Below are 24878 nucleotides of genomic sequence, written 5' to 3'. Positions count from 1 at the left end.
AACTTTTTCATTGTCCAACTTACACAGCTGTAAGTTGCTATAGGAAAAACGATCACATGGACCAATTTGCAATTGGTTGCCAAGCTGATGTTCTTGTTTTTCAACACTCAATTCATTCATATGGCTTGTCATTGCCATATGACTTAGTAAAATTTATCACTTTTTACCCAACAGCTGTACACGTTGGTTATTCTAAGAGCCTGCCTGAGCACTTGGAGAGAATGGCCTTGAGATAAGTACCTTCGCTTCTCTCATCTCAGACTCTGGTGGCTCACTTTCCCAGACCCCCTCTCCCTCCTGTACTACATTCTCAAACTCAGAGTCCGGATTAGTGTCACCTGGGAGTGCATCCCAAGACCAACTGCCACCCTCATTCCCAACACCACATATGTGCTTTTGAATATCTGGTGATGACTTTTAGATAGGGGGAAGGCAAACTCCATCTTCATGCATGACATCTCTTGTGATCTATTGAGTACAACATACTAACTAAAATTAGCTTCTCGGCTTTGCAATTTTGTACAGAAAATTCTTGTCGAACTGTGCTTAGCTTGCAGCCCTGCTAATCAATCTGCTCAAAGGTAAGAAATCATCTTTTCACTATCAGCCCCATTGTTCTGCATTCCTTTTAAGTCTTAAAGAAATTGTTCCATTTTGAGCCCATTCTACAACACCATGTTCTTCAACAGATGCGTTAGACTGAGTGAGAGAAGAGGAGGAAGAGAAGGAATAGTTACATTTATCATTTTCCAAAATTAACCCTTTTTTTTAGAAATTTTATTAAGATTTTAAAACTAAAACTACAAACAATCGTTGCACACAGTAGTAATAATAATAATGATAATAATCCAAATTGGATAGAAGTCACTATCTTCCTCTTCTTCATCCAGGAAATCAGTCTCATCATTTCCTACCAAGTCCTGTTTCTCTTGAGCAATGTCAAAGGGAAGCATCTCCAAGTTAAATGAAATTGGAATATTCTCTTTCTCCTTCAGTGGTAAGTTTTATCTAAACATTTCTGGACAGTTCAAAATCTTTTCAATTTTCTAATAGTAAATAACTTTCTCACTACCGCAATTACCAAGTAGAGTAGGTAAGACAATTGTAGAGATGTTAAATGGATATTTTTGATGTTTGTGTGTAATTGTGGTAGTTTTAGTTTTAAAATCCTAATAAAATTTCTATATATATAAAAAAGGCTTGGCAGGTGTCCAAGGGTCCCAGGAACAAAGAGAAAGATGGCTGCTACTTCTTGGCAGCAATCCAACACAGACGAATAGGAGAAAGATCCCTATTACTCAGTTCCACAGCACAATTATTCGCCCTTGGAGAGATTAAAGAAGATAAATCTTTTCCTTACCTACAAAAAGTTCTGTCTTTCTCTCCGTTATGCAATTTGCCGCTTTTCAACTCTGGGGGCGGCGGGGGGGGGGGAGGATTTCATTCCCCCTCCATCCAAAGGGCTTTTTAATTAGCAAGAAATACAGCTTATTCCACGGGTATCAGTGTAGAAAAACAAAAATACTTTCCAATAGATCCAGTGCGTTCACAAAAGCTCTGATGCTAAAGTAGACTAAACAAAAAAGTATGCTGAGGACTTGCAGAGAGCTGAATTCTCTCCTGTACCATCTGGCTGAGAAAGGCTTGATTGTCTCCCAGTGAGCGCAGAATTGCCATTTACACACCTGCTGGGAACTTTGTCAAGCATTCTATCTTCACCCCTACAGGGCTTAGATTGGGCCCCCATGGCCCACAACCGGACAGGTACCAGCGTGATAACAGAGCTTCATTAATCACATCTGTCTCATCCCAACGCCATACTTGCTTCCAAAATTAACCCTTTCAAAGCAGAGCTTTGGGAAAATGAGCTTCTGCATATTAAGTTGGCTTTGTAATCTTAAGAACATTTAAGAAAAGGAGCTGAACATCCTATTGACATGCAAACTGATCATAAACATTCAGAACATTTCCAGACTGCCATACTATTAAATCAATGACAGGCTCACTGGGCTTTGTTCTTGTCCCACTTCCATTTCACCATCATATTCATTTCTGGCTCATAAAATAAATTAATAGATGCTCACTTTTGCAAACCTGAGATCCAGACAGGACCTGGAGAACAAACACTTGCAGCCCTCATTCTTCATTTGAATAGTGTAGTGGCTCTGAACCCCTCACATTTTTGGCTAAGTGATTTGCATTTCAGCTAACAGGGCCATCGGCTTATACAGGTAAAGCTGGCAGAGATGGACAGGTGGGTGACCCTTAAACAATGGATTTCCCTTTTTCATATGAGATGGCCTTGTTTACAATTTGCAGTGTGTGCAGTCCTTCTTGGCATTTTGGATTTTACAAACTTCACATTTGGTGTCCCATAAATGTTTAAGTAGACTCCAGGGGCTGGTAGAGGACAGGAAGGCCTGGAGGAATGTTGTCCAAGGGGTCACAATGGGTTGGACACAACTTCGCGACTAACAACAACAAATTTTGGTGGCTGCAAGTAGGGTTGGGACAGACCCTTTCAGAATGCATCCCTCCAAATATTTGTTAGCTTCCTCTTGTGTTCAGCCCTGTTTTCCAAAACAAACTGAGCCTGGAAGAAATCGATCAATGTTCATGGATTCCTGTTTATTCAACTCATTCAGCATCAAATGGGTGGCTGCACTTGGCCCAAGAGAGAGTTAGGTCACGTAGTCTTCCTTTCTTAGTGAGCCCCTAACAACCAGACTTTTTTGGTGCCAGGTGCACCAGTCCAAATGGCAGTGGCACCTGACACAAGAGAGAGGTGTTGCTTGTGCAATACATGGGCCTCAATTTGTAGTCCATGCCCCACAAAGACTGGGCACAACCTCCAGGAAATTGTACTCAGGACTTCTGCAAAGTAAACAGAAGTCCAGGGAGCTGAACCCAGGGAATCTGATGGATTCCCACCCCTGAACAGATTCCTTAGACATCCCTAGCTACAGGTATATCTTTATTGCTCATAGCCTCAGGCCACCACAAATTTTAAAAAGAGAAACAATAAGAAACCGAAAAAAACCAATTTCAAATACAAAAAAACCCCATAAAAAGTATAGTAGCAACATAATAATTACAATAACCAAATTAAAATCACACAACAATTCCATGAGAACAAATAAAATAACCCTTATCCATGAAATTAGGATAAAACTGCAGGATGTTCCCTAGTCCTTATTCTTCTAGCAGCCAGGGCAAGTTTTGCAACTTGGGTCAGAATATATGCATCAGTACCTGCAAATAGTATACAAATCTGATCCAACAAAGGTCTATTTGATAGAGAACTGAGGATATGATGGAGAAATCTGTACTTTGGAGCCTCATACAGCAAGCAGCAAAGTAGATCGAGTCCAATGTCCTCAACTTCAGCTGACTCATAGAGTTGTTGTTGAGTTGGGATATCATAATATCTCCCACCCGAATAAGTGGAGGGCATAAACTAGAATTATAAGGCTATAAAATATCTTCTTAAAGGAGCAACAGTAAGAACTGAAAAGTAATGCTCCAGATCAAATCTTGTTTTGTACATGGGATACCAAATTGAGTGTGGCATTTAAATAGTACAGTACAAGTTACAGAGCTGAAAATAGAGGTAGATCCTTTGTTTAAACAGTAGTTTAATACTGTTTGAACAATGGAGGGTAAAACATCTGTACTGACTCCAGAAATATGTAGAATAGATCTTACAGAATTTATCCAGGAGCTTTGGAATTTGCAGTTGTTCTAATAAATAGTTTTTGGCATGGATGAATCCTTCATAGTTGATAACTTCAGCCAATGTAGGGCAGGAGCAGTATGAGCACGTGCTTCTATCAGGAGTATTCCTGTTTCTGCCCATAGAAAATGGGCAGGTGTGCCTTGCAGGACAGTTAACAAAAATCTCAAAAAAAATTCTGAAATACTTCTAGGATAGACAGATTAGTGTACCCCCATATTTTTGCACCATACAGACGTTGTGGACCAGTCTAATTTGCCCTTAAGAAATCCAGCCTGTTCTTTGGCAATAATTGAGTTTTCAGCAGCCCAAGACTAATCTGTGCAGTAGGTATTTACAGTATAGTTTAGAGATAACACTGAGTAAGCAAATTAGGTGAAAATTCTTTGGATCAGTTTTCAAAACTTTCTGATGAATTGGCACCGTAATGGTTACTTTCCAACCATGAGGAGCTTTCCCTTGATGATTTATGAACTTGAACATTGTGGCAAGAACTGGGCATCATCTGTTTAGGGAAGAATGAGGTAAGCAGGTTCACACTTAATCGAGACAAGACAGAGATACTGTGGAATGGTAAATCTACTGCTCTGTGTAGAGGTTTACAATTGGTCTTAGATGAGGTTGTGGTACCCTTGGGATACTATACGTGTAGTTTAGAAGCTCTCCTGGACTTTGCCCTAATTAGGGAAACCCAGATCACTGTGATGCCCAGAAATGAAGTTAACCGAAGAACTGCCTTCACCCATTTCCGACTGCCTGAACTTTTAAGATCAGCAGGAAAGACCCTCATCATATGCCTACTTGTGAGAGTGACCACATGAAAGAGGGCTTTTTCTCTGATGGCCATTGGTGGCCATTGAGGGTTTGCCAAGCCCCACCATTTCAGACTTTAAAGAAGGTCCTGAAAACACACGATTTTACTTCAGGCTTCCCCTGAGATGCTTTCAGTTGTTGTTTTTAGAGTTGAGTGTTTGTTTTTGTTTGAGGGTGGTTAGGGCAGGGAGGCTGCCTTTTCTGTGCTTTTATTGCTCTTTAAGGACTTTATCCATCTTTATTATCTTGTTTATTATTGTATGTTGCCCTGAACAGGTCAGGACTTCAGACCTTAATGGCAGCCAGTAAATATTTTAACTCAATTAACCATCAGATTGATAAGAAGGGCATTAATTAAAAGGCATTGACATGTCTGTAAGGAGAACATAAGACTGAAACTCCTTGAAGACAGAACTCAAATAGAAATTTAGATACTGCTTAGATTTGTCATGGCTTAGGTTCTTCAACAAAGTGTGGTTAGACGTAGCAATAGGACTACATATTGTATTGGAGATTGCCATGTCTTTTCAACTCCCTACTTTTTTCACTTAGGATTTATTTGATTTCATTTTCAAAATGGCCACATGGAAAGAAAGATGCTTCCTATGTAAGGACACACATGTATCATGGCCAGGGTTTTCTCCAAGACCTTACCATAAACTGGCCATTGAAAGACCACCACACACAGATGCCAAAATCAAAGTTTGCCAGAAAATGCGTTGCTCAGTTGAAGAGGGTGATCATTGGCATGTCTGGGGATACCATACATGGCTGGATATAGGAAGGCTGCCACCAATCTTTCGTCCAAGACCTGACAAGCCTTTTGACAGCAATACATGGCGATGGATTACCTGTCCCAGAAAAAATTCAATGGCTGAACCACCAGTCCCACCTCCCTCATACCTGGGTGGCAACACTTACATTAAGCTTATTGAAGGGGAAGGACTGTTTATGGATCAGAGACATAAACAAAGAGTTTTGATGCAAACACAGAAAGAAATGAACAAGTGTGAACAACTCAAACTGCGAAGTGAGTGCCGAGTTCCTCCTTTAGACATGCAGGGAAATATTATGCCTCCTCGTAAGTTCAAAAGGTAAGCTCCTCTCTGTAACACTTTTTTCTACCAACTGATGTAAATGCCCTTCAGGCCTAGCACCAGCCATGAGAGATGCTTTTTAGAATTTTATTGGATTTACTTTTTTAATGCAAAAATAAGCTTTGGCAAGCAACTAATAGATGAAGTAAATAAATAACAAATGGATATTTCAAGAGTGGTTCCCATGTAGCTGAAGGATAGTGATGGATGAGAATTTAATTTCAGTTCATTTTTATCAGAATTTATAAAAATTCACAAATTTCTTTATATTCAACAGAGATTTTTAAAGCATGCAGGTCTGTTGGATTTACATAAGTTATATGTAAAAGTGTGAATATTTGTTTATATATGAAGTAGTCTAGCTAGTGGTTTCTGGAGTTGTTTGTTTATTTAATTTCTATACTGCCCAACAGCCAAGGTAATTTACAGCAACACTTAAAAATAGCATATAATATGAATCATATTAAAACATCATCAAAAGTAATTATAAAAAAATTTAAAACCAAATGTAAAACAAATATAACAAATTAAAATAACTTAAAACAAAACTGAAGACCTGTTTAAGCATCTAGCATAGCCCCAATAAATGAACTAAATGCCCTGCAGTAGTGTAGTGGTTAAGAGCATGGGACTGGGACTCAGACGACCTGGGTTCGAGTCCCCACTCGGCCATGGAGCCAACTGGGTGACTTTGGGCCAGTCACAGACTCTCAGCCCAACCTACCTCACAGGGTTGTTGTTGTGGGGATCAGATGGAGGAGGAGAATGATGTAAGCTGCCTTGAGCCCTTTGTAGGAAAAAGGCAGGATATAAATCGAAAAATCAAAATCAAAACCTGGCACTGAAAAGAAATTAAGGTTGACCCCAGGCAAACCTCTGTAGTAAGCTCATTCCAAAATTGGAGGGGGTCACCACTGAAAAAGTCCTTCTCCTTGTTGCCACCAACCAAGCATCACTCAGAGATGGCCAGTGTGGTGTAGTGGGACAGCCAGTGTGGTGTAGTGGTTAAGAGAATGGGACTGGGACTCAGAGGATCTGGGTTCTAGTCCCCGCTCAGCCATGGAGCCAACTGGGTGACTTTGGGCCAGTCACAGACTCTCAGCCCAACCTACCTCACAGGGTTGTTGTTGTGGGGATAAGATGGAGGAGGAGAATGATGTAAGCTGCCTTGAGCCCTTGTAGGAAAAAGGCAGGGTATAAATTGGAAAAAAAATAAATTGGAGGCAGATCTTGATTGTGGTGTCCAAGCAGATGACAGTCAGGAGACGCGTTCCATCAGGTCATGTGCTCCCAAGTCATATAGGGCTTTATCTAATTTGAACAACCCTAAGTTTGAATGTTCCAGAGTTCGAATGCTAAAATCGGTCTGAAGTTCGAATGATGCTTCTAAGTTCGAACTGCACATTCAGTGAAAAAAAGCAATCACTGTGGAAACGTCATCTGTTGTGCACCCAAGTTTTCAATCGTTCTCAGTGCCTTTTCAGTGTGTGCCTTTTTATTGTTTTCAGTGTATTGGGTATTGTTTAGGGTCTGGGAATGGATTAATTCACTTTCCATTATGGGGAAAATTGATTCGGACTTCAAATGATTCAGAGTTCAAACAGCCTCCTGAAAGGAATTAAGTTTGTAGTACAAGGCACCACTGTAGTTGAATTATGGAACTTGCTGCCATGAGAAATAGTGATAGTCACCAATTTGGATGGTTTTAAAAGGGGATTGGACAGATTCATGGAGAAAGAGGCTATCAGTGGCCTCTTAGTGGCTATTTGTTACTTCCTTCACAACTCCTCTGGCATGCCTGGGGTTGGTGAGGAGCTTGGGCAGGTGGAGGCCTTGCACCTGTCCTGCTTGAGCGATCCTGTGGGCAGCTAGTTTGCCACTGTGTGTATGGAATGCTGGACTAGATGATCCCTTGGTCTGATCCAGCATGATTTTTCTTATGTTTTTATGTAGAAACTTGGGCAGAGGATGGGGGCAGGCAAGAGGAGTGGAGACGATGGGACTAGAGAGGCCCAGGAGGAGGCAGAGGGGTGGGGCCAGCTGCCTCTGAGGCTTTTAAAGCCTCACTCAGCCATTGGTGGCACCAATGCACATCATCCATTGTCCATGTCCTTTAGCTGCGGCCAGGGCTGCCTGGGGACTCTCTTTGCCTGGGTCATTGTTTGTAATTGTTTGTGATTTTTCATTTTGTTTTATTGTACTTTCTGTCTGGGAGATGAAAGCTGATGAAAGTCAGATAAGGGTAGTGTAGGATAGATAAGGTGGGGGAAGTTGGTAGGGCCTGCAAGGGGTGGCCAAAGTCAGGCCAGGAGATGGCCATAGCTATAACCAGTTTCCACTGTCCCTTTGATTACTGTATTCAAGGTCAGTCTAGCTTGTTAGCTGTGAGTTCCACAAAGTTCATTTTGTTCTTATCCCCGCTCACTTCTGAGACAGGAAATTCAATATGGCTGTAGTGTTTTTCCTATGTGGCCTCCCTCTGGCCAACTACCTTTGGGGTGTTTTGGGGTGCTGAGATTGGCAACAGTTTTGATATTTTATGCTTACAAGAAACTCGGTTCATGGACCCCTACATTCTCGACATTCATTGGTTTAGGGCTTATTCTGTTCCTGCAACTAAAATTCACTCAAAGGGATGAGGGAGTGTAGGTCTGGTTACACTGGTATCAGTGGGTTTAAATATGGATATCCAGATTATGCAGAATAATTTCCCCAGTAATTTTCAGACTTTACTCCTAAAAGGTGACCATTTTCGAAGCTTTTTATGTGACAGCATTAATATTCCACCTAGAAGTTTGCCTTCCCAGGGAAGATCTGTGGGTTAGGGGGTGGTGAATTTGGTAACTCAATAAGCTGACACTCTTCTCATCCATGGCAGTGATCTCCTTCACCTCCCCACCTTGCCAATAAGTATCATCAAGGTTTGCACCTCCAACACCTTCCCTCCTGAACTCCCTAGCCTTCCTGTATCCTCTCCCAGGATATGTTCCCCAGTCTGGCCTTCAATGGACCAAAGCTGGCCCTCATGAAGTCCCAGCTTCTAAAACTTTACCTGCCACTCATCCACATTCCCTTGATCTCAAAGCAAAGGATGGAGTGATCACTCGCATCCAGAGTTCCCCTAATCTGCACTCTGTCTATCAGATAATTCCTGTTGATCAAGACCAAGTCAAGGATATTCCCCTCCCACTGTCACCTCCTGGACCCTCTGTGTGAAAAACCCTCCCTCTATAGTGTCTAGGAAGCAACATGACCTGGCCCTCACTGCTGAGTGAATCTTCCAACTAATACCTGGGAGATTGAAATCTCCCATAATTACTGTGTCCTTCCCCCAGCCACTTTCCTACAGAGGTTCCTCTTACACCTAATGCCTCTTACCACTTCTCTTCTCATCCACAGGGGCAATGAAAAGGTATTGAGTGTTTATACCGTGTGTTGGGCAATCGAGACAGATTAGGGATCTTTGTAGTGTACCACACACCCTGCTACATATCAGATCCTTGCCTGAGCTGAAGGAAATAGTCTCTGACATTGAGGACCCCCTGTCTTGGAGATCTCAACATTTATGCAGAGGCAGCTCAGGACTTCATTACTACCATGACAACCAAAGGGCTCGCATCACATCACAGGACATCACCAAGCAAGCACATGAAAACAGTCACACTCTTGTCCTGATCTTTTCAGCTGAACAGGAAGATGGTGATCTGATGGTGGAGGATGCAGCAATTACACTTTTGTCATGGTCAGATCACTTCCCAATGAGTTTTATTATGTGGACCTCTCTTTCCCTCTGCAGGGAGGGGAGGTATTAAATTGGTCCACCCCCAGAGTCTAATAGATCCAGATGACTTCCAGAGGGCCCTGGAGGATTTCCCAGTTGCAATGGTTTGTGCTTCTCTCAAGGTCTAGGTTGCTCTGTGGAATACGGAAGTGACCTGGGCAATTGATACCATTGCCTCTGAACACCTTCTCCTGCAGTGCAGAGTCTGCTCAGTATAATGCTAAATTGTGGGCAATGAAGCAAATGGGTAGGTGGCTAGAGCACAGGTGGAGGAAAACCCGTGTGGAATCTGACTGAACACAGTTAAAGCTCACCATTGAGCCTATTCCATGGAGGTGAAGGCAGTGTCCTTGCAGTGCCATTTTTGGAGTGCTGCCTAGCAGAGCTGTTCCAAGTGGTTCATGGACTATTACAAACTTGTCCAAGTGGAACCTCAGCGTGGCATTTTGCGGATAAAGTCGCTCAAATTTGGCACAGATGGGGTTTCACATTTGATGTAATCCCTAGAACAGAGGCATCCAGTGCACCATTCAGTCCTATGGTATTGGACAAGTTTCAATTGTTGAGACCTGTGGATGTGGGCAAGATGCTCAAAGCTGTTCAACCAACCTTTTGTTCTCTCGATCCTTGCCCTTCATGACTAGTCACCAAAGCCAAGGTGGCGTGTGTAGCTGGGTCGAGGAGATCGTGAACTCATCTCAAAAGGAGATGTTGGTCCCAGCTCCTTCAAAGGAGGTAGTGATCAAGCCCCTTCTGAAGGAAGCAACATTGGAGCCAAAGGGTAATAGCAACTAAGCTGCCTAGGAAGGCTTTGGCAATTATAGGCGGCCTATAAATACATGCATAAATAAACTATAGGTCTGTGGCCAGCATCCTCTTCTTGGGCAAGGTGGCTTAGCAGCTCCAGGCACTTTGAAGAAACTGACTATCTTGATCCATTTCAATCTAGCTTTAGATCTAATTTCAATTCTGAAATGGCCTTGGTCCCCCTGTGGGATGACCTTTGCAGGGAGAGTGCATCCCTGTTAGTTCTCCAAGACCTCACAGAGCTTTCAATACCATCAACCACGGTATACTTCTGGATAGGCTAGCTGGGTTGGAGGCTCTGTTCTGCAGTCATTCCACTCCTTCCTGACTGGCCAGTTCCAGAAGGTGGTGCAGAAGGAATATGGCTCAGTTCCATGGCTTTTACACGATGCAGTTCAACAGAGTTCCATATTATTCCTCATGCTGTTCAACATCTACGTGAAACTGCTGGGGCAGGTCATTAGGAGGTTTGGGCTGAAGTATCATTAGCACACTGATGTGTGGCAGTTTCTGTTCTAAAAAAAAATCCTGAATGAGTTGATGGACTGGATGAGGACTAATAAATTGAAACTTAATCCAGACAAGATGGAGGTACTGTTGATGGGTGGGTCTTTTGTTCAGATAGACAATATTTGCCCTGTCCTGAATGGGGTTGGACAGAGTGCAGAGTTTAGAGATGCTTCTAGACCCTGAGCTGTCCCTGGAATATCAGGTGAGCTTGGTGGCCAGGAATACCTTTTTCCATCTTCAGTTGGCTTACCAGCATCGTCCCTATCTGGACAGGCAGAACCAGGCAACAGTGTCCCATGCCCTGATAACCTACCATTGGTGTAATGTGTTTTATCCCCTTAATGGATCACTACCTTGCCATGGTGAAGGGGCTTGTGTAGTGCAATGAAGCTATGAGTTATACCATGCAGAGGCACCCAAGACGGACTGGTCATAGTAGAGAGCTCTGACAAAAGCTGATTCACTGTAGAAGGAAATGGCAACCCACTCCAGTATCCTTGTCATGAAAACCCCATGGACATTATCAAAAGGATAAGAGACATGATGCCGGAAGAAGAGCTCCTCAGGTGGGAAGGTGTCCAATGTGCTACTGGGGAAGAGCAGAGGGCTAATACAAGTAGTGCCAGAAAGAGTGAAGTGACTGGGTCAAAGCTGAAAGGACACTCAGTTGTGGATGTATCTGGTGGTGAAACGAAAGTCCTATGCTGTAAAGAGCTGTACTCCATAGGAACCTGGAATGTAAGCTCTATGAATCAAAATAAACTGAACATTGACATCTGGGGAATCAGTGAACTAAAATGGACAGGAGTGGGTGAATTTAATTCAGATGACCATCAGGTATTCTACTGTGGACAAGAATTCCTTGGAAGAAATTGAATAGCCATCATATTCAATAAAAGAGTAGGAAAAGCAGAACTGGGATACAATCTCCAAAATGACAGAATGATCTCAGTTTGAATCCAAGAGCAAACCATTCAGCATCATAGTAGTCCAAGTCTATGCCCCAACCACTGATGCTGAAGAGGCTAAAGTGGACCAGTTCTATGAAGACCTACAACACCTTCTAGAAATAACACCACAAAATGATGTCCTTATCATCATGGGGAATTGGAATGCTAAAGTAAGGATGTCAAAAGATAACCAGAATAACAAGCAAGTTTGGCCTTGAAGTACAAAATGAAGCAGGGCAAAGGCTAACAGAGTTTTGTCAAGAGAACATGCTGGACATTGCAAACACTCTTTTCCAACAACCCAAGAGACGACTCTACACATGGACATCACCAGATGGTCAACACAGAAATCAGATTGACCATGTGCTTTGCAGCCAATATCGAGAAGCTCTATACAGTCAGTAAAAACAAGACCAGGAGCTGACTGTGGCTCAGATCATGAGCTTCTTATTGCAAAATTCAGGCTTAAATTGAAGAAAGTAGGGGAAATCATTCAGGTGTGACCTAAACAATGTTCCAAGGCAGTGGCAAATAGTTTTAAGGAATTAGATCTGATAGACAGAGTGCCTGAAGAACTATGGATGGAGGTTTGCAACATTGTGCAGGAGGTAGCAACTAAGACCATCCCAAAGAAAAAGAAGTGCAAGAAAGCAAAATGGCTGTCTGAGGAAGCTTTACAAATAGCTGAGGAAAGAAGGGAAGTGGAAGGCAAGGGAGAAAGATACACCCAATTGAATGCAGAATTCCAGAGAATGGTTAGAAGAGATGAGAAGGGCTTCTTAAATGAACAGTATGAAGAAATAGAAGGAAAAAATAGATGGGAAAGACTAGAGAGCTCTTCAAGAAAATTGGAGATATCAAGGGAACATTTCAAGCAAAGGCAGGCATGATAAAGGCCAAAAATGGCAGGGACCTAACAGAGGCAGAAGGGATTAAGAAGAGGTGGCAACATTACACAGAAGAAAACAAAGATCTTACTATACCTGATAACCACAATGATGTGACCACTGACCTCAAGCCAGACATTCTGCAGACATATGCAGATGATACCACTCTAATGGCAGAATGTGAAGAGGAACGAAAGAGCCTCTTGATGCGGGTGAAGGACGAGAGCACAAAAGTTGACTTGAAACTCAACATTAAGCAAACTAAGATCTTAGCATCTGGTCCTATCACTTCTTGGCAAATACATAGGGAAGAAATGGAGGTAGTGAACGATTTTATTCTCTTGGGTTCCAGGATTACCACAGACAGTGGCTGCAGCCAAGAAATGAAAGGACACTTCCTCCTTGGGAGGAAAGCTATGGCAAATCTAGACAGCATACTAAAAAGCTGAGACATCACCATGCTGACAAAAGTTCATATAGTCAAAGCTATGGTTTTCCCAGTTGTCATGTATGGCTGTGAGAGTTGGACCATAAGGAAAACTGAGCACTGAGAAATTGACTCCTTTGAATTGTGGTGCTGGAGAAGACTCCTGAGAGTTCCATGGACTGCAAGGAAATCAAATCAGTCAATCTTAAAGGAAATCAACCCTGACTGTTCTTTAGAAGGTCAGATACTGAAAATGAAACTCAAATACATAGGCCACCTAATGAGAAGGAAGGACTCACTGGAGAAGACCTTGATGCTGGGAACGATTGAAGTCTGGGACTGCTTTCAGGTGCTCATATAAAATATAAAGTCCTAGATGGTTCAAGACCTGGATATCTGATGGAATGTCTCCTCCCATATGTGCCTGTAGATCCTATAGATCATCATAGAATCAGAGAATAATAGAGTTGGAAGAGGGCATGAAGGCCCTCATGCAGCTTTTTCTAGGCAGTTGTATTTCTTTGACAGTGAAGAAACTTTTCCTAATATCTAGTCTGAACCTGGGTTGTTGCAACTTGAGTTGATTATTCCATATCCTATATTCTGGTATCAGCAAGAAGAGATCTTGAGCTTCCTTTTTGTAACAGCCTTTGAGGTACTTAGAAGCTTTGAAACATAGAAACAGCAAGTCAGAAGGGGTCTCCCAGATTGTCTAGTCCAGTGGTGGCAAACCTATGGCACAGGTGCTGCAGCGGGCACACAGAGCCCTCTCTGTTGGCACGCGAGCCAAGTCACCCCAGCATCACCCCAGCAGCCCAGCATTGGATAGCAGCACACACTGGGGCCATGTGCATGCTTGCAAAGGCGACGCCAGGCGATGACGTCATGCGCCGCAACTTGTTAGCCGCAATTTGTCTGAGCTTTCACTTGGCCAGTCAGTGCGCTGCCAAGGAGAGAGAGAGAGAGCGAGAGAGAGAGAGAGAGTTGCTTGGACGGGCTTTGAGTTGTTTTTTCTAAACTAAAACCGCAGCATTCAGGTTTTATTGCAGTGTTGGCACTTTGCAATAAATAAGTGGGTTTTGGGTTGCAGTTTGGGCACTTGGTCTCTAAAAGGTTCACCGACACTAGTCTAGGGCAGCCTTTAGATCATTGAATGAGCTGAAGAAGAGGCATTTTAATTGGTGTTAAGAGGCAGAGGAAGAGAATGTTTATAATTTATACTCTATTTTATATGTGTTATAGTGAAATACATTAAGAGAGAGGGAGGGTAACTATCAAGTAGGAGTTACTATATAAGATTAGAGTATAAGTAATAGTTTATAAGATAGAAGAATGTATAAATATGGTAAAGTACTAGCTTTGAATAAGTGAGATATATGGGTAGGATTATGGATTAATATTTGGACTATGATTACCATTCAAGATTAGGTGATAAGTAATAGTCTAAAGGTAAGATAAACAATCTTACTATAACATCAGTGAACATTATCCTTGAATTATCCTTGAATATGTGAATTATACATTATAAACTGAGGTAAGGATAACTATGCCAAATTACCTTATTAACATTATATTGTATAAATAGGGTAGGTGGGATAAGGATAATTTAGGATAGAGGAAGGTAGTTTTGAAATTTGAAGAGTTAAAGAACTGGAAGTCTTTAAATGGAAGGGTTAAGATAATAGTGGTACAGAGGTGATAGGAATTAGATACTTGGTTTCTCCCCTCCCACTTTCTGCAAAGATGTCTGCAATGCCCAGGATAATGTTTTCCTGGAAGAAGAAGGGGCAAAGTAGAAATTCTTGTAAGGGTAGGTTTTTTGGGGGGTTGAGAAACAATAAGGAGGGAGGGGTAAGTGTGTTTTTTTCCCCCTTTGTTGTGTATTTTCTTTCTTTTGTTTGTTTTTGTTTGTTTATGTAGATCTGTGGAGATACATGAAGGACCAATAAGGATATATATTCTTAATCTGATATGGTTAAAACTATAAGAGTACAGTGATACCTTGGCTCATGAACTTAATCTGTTACAGGACTCTGGTCATGGCCCAAATTGGTCATGAGCCAAGTCAAATTTCCCGTAAGTTTCAATGTAAATAAGATTAATCCATTTTAATCTATTTTTTAATCAGAAAAATTTGAAGCAAGGTGACAAAGAACAACAAAGATTGCAGCCTTCTCCCCCTCCCCACCCCGAGCACAAGTGCAGCCATCACCCCCACACCAGCACGACCGTGATCACACCCATCATCCCTGCACGATTGCAATCGCAGGTGTGCTGGGTCGGGGTGGGGGGAATGGGTGCGATCACAGGCACGCTTCGGGGGGGGGGGGGAGATTGATGCAATCATGCTGTGGGGAAGAAGGCTGAGATTGCGGTTGTGCTCATGCAGGAATGACGGGTGCAATCATGGGTGTGCTCATGCAAGAAAGACTGGCACCATCTCGGCCATCTCCCCTCCCTCCCAGCACAATCGTGGCCATCTTCCCACCCCACCCCCCGAGCACAACTGTAATTGCGCCTGTCTTCCCTGCATGAGTGTGGCTGCAATCATGGCCATCTCCCCACTCGGGGACATGGGGAGATGGCTGCAATCACAGTTGCCACCCAATGAGGAGTTTGCGACCTGAGTCAAAATTTTTATGAAATTTTTGTCCGTGACCTGATTTGGTCATGAATTGGGGCATTTGTGAGCCGAGGTACCATTGTATTATTATCTTTGAATGTTAAAGGCTTAGGGAATGTAATTAAAAGAAGGGAATGAAGATAAAATAAAGATAAAGCAGATATTCTATTTTTACAAGAGACACATAAAAAAAAGGATGGGGTTAATGAGTTAAAAGTATCATGACCGAATATTTATGAGAATTCTAAGTCAAGGATAGTGGAAATTATTTTTTCTAAGAAAGATGATTAACAAAATAAAGAAAGATTATAAGGTAGATCTTTGATAATACAAAGAGAACTGAGAGAACATATGTTTCTTCACTGAATGAAAATCAGATTATTTTTTTCAGAAATGTGTTTAAAGAGTTGGAAGATATAAGAAAGGCATTTGTAATAATGGCTGGAGATTTTAATATGGTAATAGAGAAAGACCAAACAAACCCTAGTAAAGAAGATAAAGTACTACAATTTCGATTAAAAAATGGTAACTAAATCTGACTTGAAAGAGGTATGGAGAGAGTTAAAGGGAAATGTCAAAAGGTATACATTTTATTCTTCAGTTCATGAGACATATTTGAAGGTAGATTATACATTTGTGTTTAATGAATTGTTTTCCAAAGTGTGTAACTTGGCTATAGGTTTGATAAAAAGTGACAGGCCATGCTTTGGTAAGTATGGATTTAAAATTAAATATGATTATAAAGAAGTTAAAAAATGAACGATGGATATAAACAGTTTGCAATATAAATATAAAACAGAATGGGAAAAATAAGAGAAATATAATAATGATAAAGAAGGTAGTCAAGAAAGCTTGATTTGGGATACAATGAAGGTGGTTGCAAGAGGGTTAAGTATCAAAGAAGCTTATAATTTAAGAAGACAAAAATTAAACACGTGGAAATCTTCAAAGGACAGTACAAATGGGGAAAAGTATATAGACAATCAGGGTACAAATATTTTACCATTAATTCAAGCTAAAAGAAAAGAACGGCAAAATATTGAAACTGAAAAAATACAAAGAAATTTAAGATAATTAAAGCGGGAATGTTTTGAATTTAATAATAAGAATTTGAAGTTGCTTGCCATGTTACACAACAAAGGAAACCAAAACATTTTATTGGATAAGTTAAAGATGAGAGTGCTAAAAAGTGCAATTTAACAAAAAATTGAGAGTACGTTTAGATTTTTTTCTAAGTTGTATTTGGGTGGAAAGTTGTCATTGGATAAAATCAGATCATATATAGAGAAGAATTTTGGGAACAATTACAGCAAATGGATAAGGAATTGAAGGAACAATTGGTTAGAGATGAGGGGACAGAAGATACTATTGATAAGCTAAAAGTAGGAAAACCTCCTGGGATAGATGGTTTAGGTCCAGAATATTATAAAACTTTTTTTTAAATGTTGATTCCAAAATTTTATTTATTTATTTATAACATTTTTATGCCGCACCCATCGCAGAAGCCTCAGGGTGGCTTACAGAGAGAATAAATAAACATAGAATAGAATAACATTAAAAATTCGGAGTATCTCAGCTATAATTTAAAAACCAATAAATAAAAACAACAAATTAGCAATTAAAATATTGTTTAAACAAAAAGGTCTTGGCCTGGTGCCGAAAAACAAATAAAGATGGTGCCAGGTGGACCTCTCTGGGGAGCGCATTCCAAAATTAAAACCTTTGTTTAATAAATATTGGAAGGAGCTACGATGGTAGCATCCTGGAAATACCCTTCAGTAGTTTTAATTCTAAAACCCAATATGCAGATCCTGGAGCCCACAGACTGATATCTTTGATTAACAAAGATGCAAAAAAACTTTACAGTGATATTTGCAAAAAGGATGAGTAATTTTATTTGTCATTACATTAATGTGGTTCAAAGAGGTTTTATAATAGGCAGGCAGATGGCAAATTTGATTAGAAGAGTATTAAATATAATTGAATATATAAGGAAAATCTAGAAGCTGGCATAATAGCACTGGATATTTCCAAAGCTTTGATTGGGTGGAAGGGCCAACAATAAAGATATTAGTAGAAACATTGCAGTTTAGTCCAGGATTTAGAAATATAATAAATCAATTATACTGACAAAAATATTCCATGGTGATAGTGAAAGATGGTATAACAGAAACATAGAAAGTCAGAAGGGACTTCCTGGGCCGTTTTGTCTGACTCCCAGCACAAACCAGCTCCACTCATATAATGTCCAACATGTGGGTGTCCAATCTTTCCTTGAACTGATGGGGCCTCCACCACCAACAGTGGAAGGTCATTACATATCCTAGGGGTCCTGACCATCAGGAAGCACTTCTTGACATCCAACCTAAAGCTAAGTTCCTTTAGCTTGGCCCCATTGGACTGCGTCCTTTTTTCCACCACAGGGGAGAACAGGTCATTACCCTCTACTTTGTGAAACCCCTACACATACTTGTAAGTCGCTATAGATGCCCACTTAGTCTCCACCAAGCTGAAAAGTCCTAACTCCCTCATAATGCATACCCCCCAAATCCAGCTACCATCCTTGTGACCCTGCACTGAACTGATTCTGAACTTGCTATGTCTCTCCTGTAATGTAGAGCCCTGAATTGGACATAGTACTCCAGTTGTGGGGGCACCAGAGTCCTACGGAACGGTACTAACACATCTCTTGCTCTGGAAGCCACACCTCCAGTTATCCATCCAAGGGTGGCATTCCTCCTCTTAATCCTCCTCCTAGGGTGGCATTCCTCATCACACTGCTGCCTCATGTTTATCCTGCTGTCGACAAGTACCCTGAGATCCCTTTCAGAAGTGCTGTTCTCCAGACGCTTGTCCCCAGTGCTGTATGTATGGCATTTATTCCTGATTCCCAAGTCCAAGACTTTGAGCACTTCTGCAATGAAAACCATCCTGTTGTCCCCTGCCCACAGTCTGTCCAAATCCTTTTGGATCTGGAATGCCTGCTCCCCAGTTGTGCCACCACCCCCATTTTAGTATCATCTGTGATTTTGGTCAGCAGACTTCTTACCCCCTCCTCTATATCATCGATAAAGTGGTTGAACAGAATTTGTTCTAGAACTGAGCCCTGGGAGACTCCACTCATCACCAACTGCCATCCTGATGATTGCCCACTGTTAGTTACACTCTGCTTGTGGTACATCAGCCATTCCCAAATCCATTGGGCAGTGCATCAATGTATCCTGAAGCTCATCAATTTCTCAATGAGGATATCATATGAGACCTTGTCAAAGGACCTGTGGAAATCCATGTAAACCATGCCCACCATGTCCCAATCTAGCCATCTCAAACACTTGCCATAGAACCCCAAAAGGTTTGCCTGGCAGGACCTGTTGCAGAAGCCGTGTTGCATGGCTGCCAACTTCCCTTTCCTATCCAGGGTTTCTAGAGCTTTCCCTATTATGAGTTTTTCCATCATCTTCCCCAGAGAGGATGTAAGGCTAACAGGCCTGTAATTCTCTACCCTTTTTGAAGATTGGGACTGATAATGCCACACTCCAATCCTCTGGAACTTCTCCCGTTTCCACAAGGCCTCAAAGAGTGAGGCCAATGGATAAGAGAATAGCCCTGCCAAATCCCAAAGTACCCTCTGGTGTAACCCATTAGGACCCGGTGCCTTCATTACACTCAGAGCACATCTCCCCCAACCTGCATTGGGAAGAATGCAGTAGGAAAACAATAATTTAACATCTGTGTCTCTTCCCTTACATCAATTACCAGATCCCTTCCCTTATTTTAAGTGGCCCCACCACCTGTCTCCCCTTCCCTTTACTATTTACATAAGAATAAAAGCCCTTTCTGTATTGAGCCACCTCCTCTGAGTATGCCTTTTTGTGCACTTGCTGCACTGTCCATTTCCTGTGGAGGTCCCTTTACTTCTAATCAGTCTCATAATCTCTCTTCCCGTCCATGGTGCCACACTCCTACACCTCCCCGTTTTGCTGATCAGCAAATCAAGATTATCCTTTTTAGTGTCATCCGCATTTCCTGGACACCCTTGCCTTCCAGGACACTCTCCCAGCCTGGCTTCCTGTTGACCAAGTAGGCCCTCATGAAGCCCCATCTCCTAGTACTTGACCTGCCGCTCACCCCTGACCTCCTGAGCTCAAGATATAGGATGAAGTGGCCACTCCTATCCAGAGCTCCTCTAGTCTGAACATCATCTAGCAGATCCCACTGTTTGTCAAAAGTAGGTCCCCCTCCCCTTGTTTCTTCCTGACTCTCTGAAAAACCCTCCCTCCATAGCTTTCAGGAACCAATGGGATCTAGCTGCCAATTAATATCATGGAGACTGAAATCTCCAATTTTAACCAAGTACCTGCCCTGGGATAACCTTTCAGTCAGGTCTATCGGAGCATCATCCAGGGTCTCAAGTTGACCTGGTGGGTGATAACATACCCCCACTGTCAGGTCCCCTCATCTAGACCCATCAATCCTACCCAGATTGCCGGTACCTTGTCTCCTTCTACCCTGCCCCCTATTTCATTGCATCCTATACTTTCCTTAACATAACGTGTTACCTCCATCCTTTCTTTCTCCTCCTGTCCTTCCTAAACAGAGCATTTCCCTTTATGTTGACTTTCCAGTCCTGCTTTGCATCCCACCACGTCTCTGAGTTACCCACCAGGTTATACCCACCTATTCCCAGGAAAGCCTCAAGCTCTCCTTGCTTGTCTCCCATGCTCCTAGCACTGGTGTCCATACATCTCAGCTCTTTCCTGTGAACTCCATTCCCTAGCTCCCCCAGCTTCCTTCTTCCTGTGTTCCCTGGCATAGCTGGAACCCTCAGTTCAGTTTCCACACCATCACCTGCCGTCCCTGCATCATCTTTGTCCTGCAACCCCAATCCTGTTCCTTCACCTGACCAGTCCTGACTGGTTTCTGGAGGTCCCAGTTCTACCCACCCCCTGCCACCCCAGGTTTAGTTTGAAGCACTCCAGACATAGTTCACTATAGCATTCCCAAAGGTCCTTTTACCCATTCTGGTGGGGTGCACCCCATCCCTTGCCAGAAGTCCCTCAGCAAGGTACTGGTTGCCATGGTCGAGGAACCAAAGCATTAGTTCTGACACCTTGCCCTCAGGCAGTCATTTATCTCCAGAACCTTCCTTTCCCCAGTTGGTCCATGCCCATGGACCAGCAAGAGTGAGGAAAAGGCCACTTGGGCTTTTAGGCCCTTGAGTTTCCTGTCCATAGTTTCAAAGCCCTGAGTGATCCCATCCAGTTCCTGCATGGCTGTGTTGTTTGTCCCCATGTGGATCACCAGAAGCAGCTGTTGACCCTCCAAGGGAAGAAGATGGGCCAGGCTGTCCACCATGCTCTAGATGCTTTCATCTAGCAGACAGCAGACTTCCCTTGCTTCTAGTTCTGGCCAGCACACTGCCACCTTGGTACTCCTTTGTAAGGAGTCTCCAGTGACAATAACTTGCCTTCCCCTTCTCACTGTGGAGATTTGGAGGGGGGGGTGTCTCAGTAGCTGCCTCCCTGGCAGCAGTCCTCTGGCAGAATTTGACCTCTGACCGATCTGCCCAGTTCCCTCATACCCTCAGCCTGCTCAGGAGGAGAAAACCAGTTTCTTGGCCTCAGCTCTGTGCCAGGCATCAGAGGGGATGGTGTCCACCTCTGCCTTCTGCAGATGATATGTCTCCATGCCTCCCCAGCTGGCTCCCTGGTGTCCCTCTTCATCCTGTCTGGAAGGGAGCTGTTCCCGGTTGGCCTGGAGGACCTCTTGGGCAGTGCCTAGGGACTGCTCCCCCTCCCTTAACTTCCGAAGGGAGGTGAAGGTGTCCTCACCCTCTTCTTGAAGAGGGACACCAACTTGCACCTAGTGCAAGTGTATTCCAGCTCCTCCTGGGGGAGGTAGGCAAATAAGGCACAGGTGCTGCAGGTAACTACAGTAAACTGGGATAAATTGAAGATGATGGTGTTTAACTGTTATAAAGTAGAAAAGGATGAGATTAGAAGCAAGTTCAAAGTTAAGGTATGTAAAACTATTAAGTATTTAGGCATAAATATTACAGAATTTGCTATGTTTAAGAGGAAATAATTTTGATAAATTAAAATATGAAATGAAAGAGAAAATGAATGAATTTAGAATGATTGGTTTATTGTGGTTTGGTAGAATAGCGGTATTTAAAATGAAGATTTTAACTAAGATTAATTTCTTGTTTATGATGTTGCCAATTAAGATAACAGGGAAAGATATGAAAGAATGGCAAATATGATTGATACATTTTGTAATGGGGATAAAAACCAAGAATTAATTTTTAAAAAGATGGTATACGTCCCAGAAAACAGGAGTTTTAGGTATTCCTAATGTGAAGCTTTCTTATATAGCAAATCAAATGAGTCATATACCAGATATTATACTACAGCCCAATAAGATAATATGGGGTAAATGTCAAGATGCTGAGGTATCCTTATTAAATATTTTTCTCCAACAGGTTAATAAAAACAATTAAAAAAAAGGAAACCCCCTTTTTAAGAATGTGGACTGAATTTGGAATAAATATAGAGATATGTTTGTCCCATCAGTTTTGCTCTTATATCCAATTATAGAATTAGAAGGGTTTCCAGAGAATTTGACAAGTAGTTTGGGGAAAATACTGATGAGTAAACATATTATTAGGCTGAAAGATTGGTCAGAGAAAATGAAGAGCGAAGAAAAGATATAAGCAATATTAGGAGACAGTAATGTAACCTGGTATAATATACTTCAATTAGACCAATGGACTAAAATTGGTTGAAGAAAAATGGTAAATGTAGAGAATATCCTTATTTGAAGATATACAGAAACAAAAACAAGTTAATATGTGAATGAGAGGAATGACAAGTAAAATTTATAATGTATAGGGGAGGGGAGGACTAATATGATCCTCTTGAAGAGTCTTGGGAAATAGATTTAAGAAGAAATATTAGTAATGAAGACTGGAATAATATGTGGGACACGAGAATTTTATAATGTATGTCAACAAGAATTAAAGAAAACTTTGGTAAATTAGTTTGGAAATGGTACTTCACTCCAGTTAAATTGAATTACATGAATAATAAATATTCCAATGAATCTTGGAGATGTAACTGGGAAGTGGGTACACATTTCCATATGTGGTGGGAGTGTAAATACATAATAAGTTTTGGGAAATAGTTTTCAAAGAAATTAGTAAAATGTTGAATCTAAACTTTGAAGTAGACCCTGGACTAGCATTATTGTCAGTATTTAAAGAATGAGTTGGACAAAATATTAAATAATTGCTGACAAATTTACTAAGATTAATAATAGCAAGGAACTGGAAAGTAAAAGTGATTATCAAATAAATGATTGGTATAAAGAAGTTATAAAGAGTATAGCCATTAATAATAAGTTAACTTGTGATATTAAGTGGAAAAGGGTTTGATAAGTAAAAGCAATTTTGAAGATATTGGAGACCATTTATTGAATATGTTTTAATAAAGGGAAAAGGGTTTGAGTCATGTTGGAGTTACCCTAAATAAAAGTTACAAGTTTTATACTTTAGAATAGAAAAAACTACCCTTTTTCTTCCCCTACCCTCAATCTGCAGGGTTTTCCCATTGAGGTTCCTTCTATGGGAAAAGGAGAAAAGTCTCAGGACATGCAAATGGATATATAATCTTGGAGACTCCAATTTGCCCTTCTGCCTCCTCCCCCATTGTCTTCCTGATATTCCGACCTCAGACTGTAAAAAGCAAACACTGAAGCCTGTTAAATTCTGTAGCTTCTGATTGTTTAACCTCTTTATCTGTCACTCAAGATCTTGATGCATCATGTTTTACCAATGTTTCCCTATAGTGTTTCAGTGCTTCTACATTGTTCTTGCATTATCACCCGGTCAGAATCTCATTGTTCTCCCTGCCACGTGTATGTGACCCTGGCCCCATAAAACATTCTGTCCATGCTCTGTTCCGTGTAGTCAGTCTTAACTGCTACCCTTCAGCTCTGTTGTAATTTAGGGATTTCTGTTTCTGTTGCACTCAGTAAAACTGTTGAGTGCTTGATTGTATGCTTCCACTAAACCCAAGTATTCATTGCAAGCAATCTGGAATCCTGACAGCAATCACAAGATTCAATGCAGTTCTGGGAGTGGGAATGGAGCAATCTGAATGATTATGTGATTTTACATTACATAGCATGTATTTGTTGGTCCAGGTGGAAGCTAACATTGTTATTACTGAATTATGTTTATCATTATTATATTATTTGTATTGTTTTATATTTGTGTGAACTATGAGTTTTGTTTTTGTTAAAATAGAATTTTTTAAGAGAAAGAAATATAAGATTGTGATATTACAGGAATATATGCTGTCTGGGCCACATGGGGCTAAAGCTTGTGCCCATCATATATTTTTTTCTGATGAATAAACTCTCCTTTTCCTTTCTCAGTGCTGTGAATGCAAAACCAGGGCTTGTTCTTTCTTGCTGCACATGTTAAAACCCCAGCAAAAGATCACAAACCTTGCAAGGTAATCTGGAGGGCAAGCTCCTCTTTCAGAGGTGTATTGGACTCTGCAGGATTACCTGGTGTAACAACTGTAATGAGACCAGAGCACAGGATATGATGCATATAGAAACATAGAAATAGAGTGAGTCAGAAGGGGTCTCCCGGGCCCCCGACTCCAGTCAGCTCTGCTCATGACATGCCTATCATGTGCATGTCCAGCCTATCCTTGAATACCCTCACCCATGGGGCTTCAACCACCTCCCATGGAAGCCCTTTCCATACCCTTGGGGTCCAAACTGTCAGGAAGTATTTCCTGGCATCCAAATTGAACCTTGGTTCCCTGATATTTGCTCCATTCGAACACATCCTGCCTTCCTCTAACAGGGAAAACTGGTCTCTACCCACCTCCACATGGCACCCCCTCACGTACCTATATGTTACCAACAGATATGAAAGGGAGGTGGCTTCTTTCTTACTTTGGCTTCGTGAAATTATTGTTTTTCTGTACTATGAGTGGCCTGAAATGTAGTTTGGTATTTTAGGCTTAGTACTCAGTGCTCTAGAATATTGCTTTTGAAAAGTGTAAGGGGGTTCATTCTTTCCACAGGGATGTCTTGAGATTGGCAGTACCAGGGTTGTTGCTGCTGTTTGTTGTTGTAGTATCATTGCATAAATTGTGGTACAGGGAAGTGTGCTAGGGATATGCCTCCATCTACATGAGTCAATAGCCTTCTTTTTGTGTGGACAACATGTGGG

At 41.6% G+C, this 24878-nt stretch overlaps 1 protein-coding gene across 1 annotated transcript in view; it reads left to right on the top strand.

Moving 5' to 3' along the window:
* Positions 1-5122: 5122 nt before the first annotated feature.
* The window catches only part of TEX52 (testis expressed 52), a 20908-nt gene continuing 1152 nt past the window's right edge, over positions 5123-24878 (top strand). The window contains exon 1 of the mRNA XM_044417786.1: positions 5123-5640. Coding sequence (XP_044273721.1) covers positions 5123-5640 — 518 coding nt within the window. The remainder of the gene's footprint in view (positions 5641-24878) is intronic.

This window comes from Varanus komodoensis, unplaced genomic scaffold, assembly GCF_004798865.1.
Source record: "Varanus komodoensis strain SLA01 unplaced genomic scaffold, ASM479886v1 scaffold9, whole genome shotgun sequence".
Classification (NCBI taxonomy): Eukaryota; Metazoa; Chordata; class Lepidosauria; order Squamata; family Varanidae; genus Varanus; species Varanus komodoensis.
Note: the sequence above shows the minus strand (reverse complement) of the source record. Positions and strands in the feature narration are given on the sequence as shown.